We start from the raw sequence: 9,227 nt of genomic DNA, 5'->3' as shown, positions 1-9,227 counted from the left end.
TAGCAATGCAACTTACGTAGTTTTGTATTTTACGATATATATATATATGAAAAGAAAAAAAAAATTATAAATTCAGCACTCAAACACTTATAATATATTTAGTGTGGGGGTATCTGTTACTAAGTCCATAGCTTTCAATATATATTGTAGCTTCCTATATTGTAACCTTATGGGTATAACATCTTTACTATTATATAAATAAAGGGTCACAGAGATGGTGAGAACTGAGGCACTGTGTTGATCTGAACTGCATCTTCTGGAGATACTTTATTGATGATTCATCTTCTGAATTCTCTTTCTCAGCTATCAATATTCTGCAGGTTCGAGTTTTATTTGATTATTAATTACTCTAATTTTTACTCTTATATAATAATTTGTTTCTATTTTATGTTTAAATTTTATCAGAACTTTAGAAATGGTTTTAGACTTAAATTGTTTCTATCGTCAATGATGTATTAGATCTCCTTTCTTCCACATTTTAATTCATAAGCTAGAAATTCATCAAAATACAAATTGATAATTTGAATTTTATAATCACGGTTGAGAGTATTTTTCATTTTTTTATGTATTCTTAATGTTTAAAAGTTTTATATTATTATTGAGTATTGAATATTGACATCTAATTATGAATTGTTATGTTATTAGTTAGTAGAATAAAATAAAAAATGCTCTCAACGAGTAAAAGATGCAAGAAGAAAAAAAATATGAATTTCTTTCAATAAACTTGACTTATGTTTTTAATTTTTATAGTTCAAAGCCCCAAAAAACACTACAAACATACCATACGAGATTTTGATTAACACAAACCTTAAGAGATTCATCCCATCTTTTTTGGATTTAGCAAAGGTTATAAAATTAGCTATTAATAGAAAACATAGATAGAATAATAAGTTAATAACTACTAGAATAATAACTACTAAAATTATAAGTTTAACTGCGGTAAGTCATCCCCAATTACTAGAAACATGAATCATTATGAAAGCTTTACTACAAAACCAGTGGTATGAAATTGTTTAGTATCTTTTTTTCTCAATTTCAAACCTAATCTCAGTCAAATCTAAGCCATGATTTTCGTAAAAATTTCCTGTTGAAACTAATCAGATTTATTCATGATAGATTTAGACGATTAGCTTTCCTATTATGCAGCAAAACTTTTACTAGCAATAATATTTATTAACTTGTAGAAAATTTATTGAAGCTTTACTAATAATAAATTTTTAGCTAAAATACTTACGGATATAGACCAAAAAAGAGAAAATATTACCCAATAGTTAATTTTTATATTTTTTTTTATTTTTTACAATTATAATTGTTTAGCCAAGAAAGATTAGTTTCCTAATAAAACCTTGGGGTGAGTATTTAACATTAAGGAGGAACTAGCTAGGGTTTAAAAGAAGTAAGGATTTTGAAGGTAATACATAATAATAAAGCATTAAGGCATAAGTAGAGAGGCGTGCGTGGTGGGTCAAAGGCGTTACTCCGCAAATTTACAAGTGACTCAGGTACAGCTACCAGTGACTGAGAACACACTATATTTGGAGAGGGAGTGTGTACGTGTTGGGTGTGTGTGGTGTGGGGACGAGCATGACGCACCATGTGACGCAACCAATGGGAACACAGAAAAATAAAAGGAATAAAAGTATATATAAAACCTTTTTTAAATAAAATCCCAAGAAATTCGAAATAGCAAAAAGTGAAGGCTTAACCCAAATTATAGGCGACCCTATAGCACCGGTCAGACTAAGTCACCCAAACTTAAAGTGAACCCATTTTCTCTTTCTCCATTCTCCCCCCTCTGACTGCGTCACTCTTTTCTTCTTTCTTCTCCACGTCTCTCTGTCCCTTTCTCTCTATATTTTTTCACCTCTTTTTTTCTTATTTATGGACACAGCAGGATGGGCTCTCACTCTTGATTCCTCTTCTTCATTTTCCTCTTCTAAGAGTTCTGCCATCCGCCACAGCAACAAAAGCCACGTCAGCACCATGTTCCCAACCTTGGGAGGGTTTTCTGCCACCGATCCATCCATGTCGTCAGATCATAACAATCGAGCGGTTGTGGGCGAAGTCGACTTCTTCAACACCTCATCATCCTCATCCGTTAAGAACCAGACTTGTACTCATGGAAGCCTTTCCGAGTTTAATCTCCACGTAAATGTATGCTTCATCCTCATCTCATTTCTTTCAATTATTCTACTCGATATGATTTTAATTTCTCTCAACCTTTCCTTGCGTGTAATAAATTGTAGACTGGTCTGCAACTCCTTACTGCCAACAGTAAAAGCGATCAATCTACGGTGGATGATGGGGTTTCATCAGACACTGAAGATAAGCGCCCAAAAACCACCCAGGTATTTCTATTTCTTTTTACGGTAATAAATTGTATCCATAGATATATAACAGAAAAAGATTAGCCCTATAAGGGAATTCTAGTAATTATTATGGTTATAGAATAGTATTTTTTATTTTTTAATATGACTTACTAAATTGTTTTTATTCTGATCTATTGAGATATTGAGATACATTTTTTATGTTTTAGCTGGTACAAGTGCAAGAAGAACTCCAACGTGTGAATTCAGAGAACCAAAAGCTAAAGGAGACGCTCAACCATATGAGAAGTAGCTACATGAATTTGCAAATGCAAGTTGCCGCATTAATGCAACACCAACAGAAACAGCAAGTTTCCGAGACCACCACAGAAAATCATGAGGTAATATTGAAGAAAACTCTCTATACCTGTTTGAAATTGATGAATCTGGTGATCGAATTGTTACTGAATTTAAATTCAGGTAGGAAAAGTAAAAGGTGATGATGAGAAAAAGGAAGGGCGTAGTAGTGGAGGTGGAGGAATGATACCAAGACAGTTGCTTGATTTAGTTGCAAGTGGCACAGCCGAAGTAGACGATCAAGTATCTAATTCTTCTTCAGAAGAAAGAACTCGATCCAGCACACCTCAAAACCATAAAAACAGCAATGGCAAAATGGAGAATACTGGAGAGGATTTAGAATCATCACAACAAGGTTGGGATAATCCCAACAAGTTTCAGAGACTGAACCCTGCCACAGATCAATCCACTGCAGAAGCCACCATGCGAAAAGCTCGTGTCTCTGTCCGCGCCCGATCAGAAGCCCCTATGGTACCTATCCAAACTACTGCCTTAATTTGTATAATTCAAAACGTTTAAAAATTAATTAATTAATTGACAAAATCATTCAGATCAGCGACGGGTGCCAATGGCGAAAATATGGACAAAAGATGGCTAAGGGAAACCCTTGTCCTCGAGCATATTACAGATGCACCATGGCAGTTGGTTGCCCAGTTCGGAAACAAGTGAGTGCTCTTATTTGATATAAATCTAAAATCGAATTGGAACAATAATTTTATTAATAACTACTTAATTTATTAATTTATTAAATAATTTTATTAATTTTATCAATAATTTTATTAAATTTTGGCCAAAATATAATTAACAAAAAAAAATAAATAATTTTATATTATTAAATCAAATCTCACACTATTAAAAAATCATTAATAACTACTTAATTATTATAAATCACATATCATTCTTCTTAGAAAATTATTAAACTTAATTAATATATTGTTACATTTATCAGGTTCAACGTTGTGCGGAGGATAGAACAATATTGATAACGACATACGAAGGGACGCACAACCACCCACTGCCGCCTGCTGCGATGGCGATGGCGTCCACAACGGCGGCGGCGGCTAGCATGCTTCTCTCTGGATCAATGTCAAGCGCTGACGGAATAATGAACTCGAGCATGATGGCCAGAGCGATTCTTCCGTCTTCAAGCATGGCAACGCTATCAGCATCAGCACCATTCCCAACCGTCACACTCGACCTCACGCACCAACCGAACGCGTTGCCTTTGCAGTACCACCAACGGCAACAACAACAACATCCTCACGCGCAATTGCCGCAAGTGATTGCACAAGCGCTCTATAACCAATCCAAATTCTCTGGCCTTCAATTGTCTCAAGATGTTGGTTCTTCCCAAGCTTCAAGGCTACCGTCGTTGCACCCTAACCAAAATAATCCCTTGCTCGCCGACAAGGTCAACGCCATCACCAACGATCCTAACTTCACGGCGGTCGTCGCAGCCGCCATTTCCTCCATCATCGGTGGGGCTCATCAAAATAACAACGCCAACAACTCCGACGCAAATCCCAATATCATCAACAGTGCTACAGTCGGCAGCTTTTCAGGAAATTAGAGTATTAAATTTCTTTCTACATACCTTTTCAAATTTTTTGGTCAGACGTTTTACTTCTTTTTTTTTTTGGTTTAAATGTTTTACGTGGGAAAGGGAAAATGAATTAATTAGTGTTCATAGACTTTGTTGTCCACGTTATGGTGGTAGGGTTTAGAACATAAAAAGTCTTCATTCTTTGTTTATTTATTTGATCTTGAATAATTCGGATTCAACATGTTCAGAGTAAATAGACATGCAAAGAAAAAATGTAATGTAAACATCATATCTTTAAATTATCGGTTTCATATTTTAATATACTGTATTAATGTTTGGTCTGCATCTGTATTGATAATATTGAATAAGAGCCAGGAAATACCTACCTGTTAGTGCCTGATTGGTCAACAAATACGGCCCTTGCAGTAATTGAATTTGATAGGTGGACTAGGAGACTTCTCAGCAGTTACGTGTGTGTGCGTAGCCATAAACAACAACAGATCATATCATTTATTAGGTTATGAATAACGTATAGTAGGGAAGTCAACTGTACATGCTGCACGAAATATATGAAGAATTAGTAGGTAAGAGGTGAAATGGTAGACTTTGAAATTTGAATTGATTGGAAATTTGTAATACGTTTTTGACTTATGAGGCTGTTTTTTATTGGGATCACGTTCGTGATAGTGCCATCTTAATGGCATGAAATTGAACTACGTAGTATTTGATTATTGAAGTATTCAAAGCAAAACCAATCAATCACGTGACTGCATTTACACTAGGATTAGGGCTATTCATACATGTCAACGTTTGCTGTTTCCGCGATAGCACCGTACCCATCCACCGTACACATGGGTCTCTTCTTCGGCTTTTATTCGACTCAATCCACAGGAAGCTGATGACCCTTGTATATTTATTTTCTGTGCATTTACTTTATAGATTTAATTAATATGTCTTGTGGAAGCAGGGAAATTAAACAATAATATCCTTTGAATAGTTCACGTGCTTGCATGTGCCGGAGAAGATTAACTTGGATTTTATGTCAGCTCCCCAACCTTGGTGGAAGCAAGGAAGCTATCCTCATCAGATCAGCTAGTTTAATTTTGGGGCAACAAGCTGCTTTATGTATACGCAGTACTTAGATTAAGATTTATAATTTTTTATTTTTTTATCAATAGTAAAAAGGAGAAAAATGTAAGTCCAACGCAATATATAAGATATAACATATTTAACTGCTAAATTGTGAGTTTAAGTGTTTAACTGAGGTTAAAATCTATATTTATTCCAATATAATGAAAAAAAAAGTTATTCGTAGAGTATTTATCTATAATCGATAAACCCGCAATATAAGTATTGCTTAATTCAATAAAATTGATGCAAGTAAAATAGACCCGTGTTCATATCTGTTGAAAGCATAAATTATTAGACTCGTCAGTATCTGAAATCACACAACATATACATCAAGAACTGAGAAATTTTGGTGGTGGTGGTTTAGCAAATGATATAACATATAACGGATGACATATTATCTGACATTTTGGTGAAAAACTAAGAGACAGGTTTGGATGATGTTATTGATTTTGTTTATCTGGTTATATTATTGATTTTATCAGCTGAAAATTATTTTAGTTAAGGATAGAAAAATTCTTAGCTTATACTAACTTTAGAATACGTTACTGATGTTAACATTAAGATAATTGCAAGGTTGCCTAGAGGAATAAAAGAGTTTACTTAAATTTTGATTTTGTTTAGGTCTATTCCCACAAAACTTAATATACCTAATGGTTTGTGTATAGGATCAAGATTGAAAAAAAAGAAAAAGAAATAATGCGATAGAATACGAAACCTAATAAGTTGCATTGTATGTTCTAATAATCCCAAAAAATGAATCTAATTAATTCTAAATAACTAAACATTATTAGTCAATTTTCAGGAAGATATATAATTTCTCTGTTAGAATATAATTAAGATCAATTAGCATATCTGGATATTTATTATAGGATATTACATCTTTATTATTACGATTCTCTTAGCACTTATAAATATTCTTCTATATTGTATCCTTCTAGACAGCTTGAATAGACAACTTGAATACATTCAATAATACACTTTTCAAATTACTCTCTCAATCTCTTGTTTCTATCATGGTATCAATGCCATGGTATCCTCCTTAAAGAGAATATGTTGTTTTTCTTGTGGTGAAATCACCGTAGTTTTTGCTTTTTTTTTTCTATGCCATTTTTTCTTTCCCTTTTGTTATTCCTTTGATGCTTTTTCACCTCACCGACTAGCATGTTTTCTCTGTCTTGTGTTTTTTCGAGTCGAATGATCAAACAATATTGTCATCCGCTGTTTACCTATTCTCATGAAGAAATCATATAGTTTTCGCTCTCTTTCGACAGTTCTGTCTGTGTTCTCTCGTGGCAATTCCGTTTGCATTCTCTCGTGCCAATTCCGTTTGTGTTCTCCCATGACAGTTCCGTCGGCGTTTTCTCGTAACAGTTCCATATGCGTTCTCTCGTGTCAATTCCATCTGCGTTCTCTCGTGGCAGTTTCGTCTGTATTTTCTCGTGACAGTTTCGTCTGTATTTTCTCATGGCAGTTCCGTCTGCGTTTTCGTCTGTATTTTCTTGTGGCAGTTCCATCTGCGTTTTTTTCCGGCAGTTTCGTCTGCACTTCTTTCAGATAGCGGCAGTTCCATCTGCGCTTCCTTCAGACAAGCGGCAGTTTCGTCTGCGCTTCCTTCAGGCTTCCGGCAGTTCCATCTGCACTTCCTTCTGACAGCGGCAGTTCCATCTGCGCTCCCTTTCGACAGCGGCAATTCCGTCTGCGTTTTCTTCCGACAGTTCCGTCTGCATCCATTCTATTAGTTTATGCATTTTTTATTTTTTTATTTTAAATATGTTTCAAACTCAAGTTGTCACTTGAGTTTGAGGGGGATGTTAGAATATAATTAGGATCAATTAGCATATATGTATATTTATTATAAGATATTACATCTTTATTATTACAATTCTCTTAGCATTTATAAATACGCTTCTATATTGTATCGTTTTAGACAGCTTGAATAGACAACTTGAATACACTCAATAATACACTTTTCAGATTATTCTCTCGATATCTTGTTTCTATCATTCCCAATTATTATGTTGTTTTGAATGACAATAAATCCTAGAGACAGGAGTTATCGAAAGTTGGAATATTGTATATTCGAAGATTAATCTTTATATATCGTTATTTGTATGATGTTTTCTAGAAAGTAAATATGGTTTACGAATATTATCATGAGTTATAAAATCATGAACACTTATAAAACGACACAATAAATATATTATATATAGAGATTTTTGAGAATTCGTCATAAAAAGGAATAGATTTTTAATTCTTAGTTATTTTTTATTTTAAATAAATTTAAAGATTTCCTAATACCTATTATTGATCCATATATAGTTATTTTAGGTACAAGTTTTAACGATAGGCACCACTAATATAGAGTTATCAAAAACAACTTTTTCTAAAGACGCCTACATGACAAAATCTAAACCATATATCTTAAAACCACACTTTTAACTACATAACACTTCAAACCGTAGCCCTTTACAAGAAAAACGTCACCTAATGAAAAAAAGTAAATTAGAAGATTTAAGAGAAGAAATAATTAAATTATCAAAATTAATAGATCAAAAACTAATGATTTTAACTAATGTTAATTGTAATGACACCGAATTCTTAAAATCAATACAAAATGATTTTTCCCAAAATCTTTATTTTACTATAAGTTTTATTGAAGGACTTAAAAAACCTGAGAAAACTTATATTTCACATGGAATTTCTAAAAACTGTTACTATGAAAATGATTCTCCACATCTCTATCATACTTTCAACCCACAATTAAATTCTATAGTAGATATGTTTGAAAAAATATTAGTATCCATAAAATTTTAAAGAAATAAGAAAAAAGAGGAACCTAAAATAAACGAAATTAAACAAATATTAAATAAATATTTTCAGAAAGAAAATTCCAAAGAAGAAAAAATTCAAAATATAGACAATATAACAAAACTAAAAGTAAAACCACCATTAAAATTATGAACATTGATGAAAAATTAGAAGATTAAAAATGGCTCAAGAAAATAATATTATGGAACAAGAATTTCAAATAGAAGAAGAATTAGTAAATTATGAAAATATAGAAAATGAAGAACACATTCTAGATTATTCAAGTAATGAAGAACCAGTAGTTCCAATACAAGTAAAAAATGAAGCTGGAACATCTAAGGATAATCAATCTCAATTTAAATGGAAACAGATTTTGAAAATTATACTTTTATAAAAGGATTTAGTAAATAAAAATTTAAAGTATACAAAAATACCATCAAAATATGTTCCTAAAATCCAGGAAACTGAAGGGGAAAGAATGCTTGATTTAGACTGTAAAAAGAATGAAAAAGAAATTTTCGAGAACTGGTTGAATTCCTTCTTATTAGAAGCCTTTACTAATCCAAAATTTAGTGAATTATCTGAAGGAGATATCTGAAATTATATAGGGTTTCATACTAAAGGAACTGTAAGAGATTATATGACATCAATAGAAAACCAAATAATAGAAGAATTAGCGACAAAAACAACAGTTTACGATAAGATATTACATATAATGATGATTTTGTATAAAGAATTTTTTGAAAAAAATATTATAGATCATAGACAAGAAGTCTATAACAAAGAATATCAATAAGCAAAAAACTATTTAGCTAATATTCAAATATATGATTTATGCAATGTGGAATCTTACATATGTGAATACAGAATAAATTATTATAAACTAAAAGAAGAAGATAAAAACCATTATCTTAGTATGTATATAACAAAACTTTCATACCCTGCTAATGAATTTATAATGGGAAGATTTATAAGAAAAATAAATAGAGGAACAATTGAAAATAATTTTGGCGGAGCAACTTCTGCAATAAGAGAGGAAATAAAAGAACGTTGTATGCAAGAAGCAATTCAAAAAAGATTTG

At 32.3% G+C, this 9,227-nt stretch overlaps 1 protein-coding gene across 2 annotated transcripts; it reads left to right on the top strand.

Annotated features, from left to right (window-relative positions):
• The first annotated feature begins 144 nt into the window (after nucleotides 1-144).
• LOC107466505 (WRKY transcription factor 6) lies at nucleotides 145-4,525 on the top strand. 2 transcript variants are annotated; one of them, XM_016085481.3, is made up of 7 exons: nucleotides 145-320; nucleotides 1,895-2,154; nucleotides 2,247-2,348; nucleotides 2,537-2,707; nucleotides 2,787-3,134; nucleotides 3,215-3,328; nucleotides 3,613-4,525. In XM_016085481.3, the coding sequence occupies exons 2-7, from the start codon at nucleotides 1,984-1,986 to the stop codon at nucleotides 4,231-4,233; spliced, it is 1,527 nt and encodes a 508-aa protein (XP_015940967.1). In that variant the 5' UTR covers nucleotides 145-320; nucleotides 1,895-1,983; the 3' UTR covers nucleotides 4,234-4,525. The 2 variants fall into 2 exon arrangements, with proteins under 2 accessions (XP_015940967.1, XP_015940977.1); XM_016085491.3 differs by having other exon boundaries at nucleotides 1,892-2,154.
• Nucleotides 4,526-9,227: the final 4,702 nt, after the last annotated feature.

This window comes from Arachis duranensis, chromosome 1 (assembly GCF_000817695.3).
Source record: "Arachis duranensis cultivar V14167 chromosome 1, aradu.V14167.gnm2.J7QH, whole genome shotgun sequence".
In the NCBI taxonomy this organism is placed as follows: domain Eukaryota; kingdom Viridiplantae; phylum Streptophyta; class Magnoliopsida; order Fabales; family Fabaceae; genus Arachis; species Arachis duranensis.
This window is presented reverse-complemented; position numbering and strand designations above follow the sequence as displayed.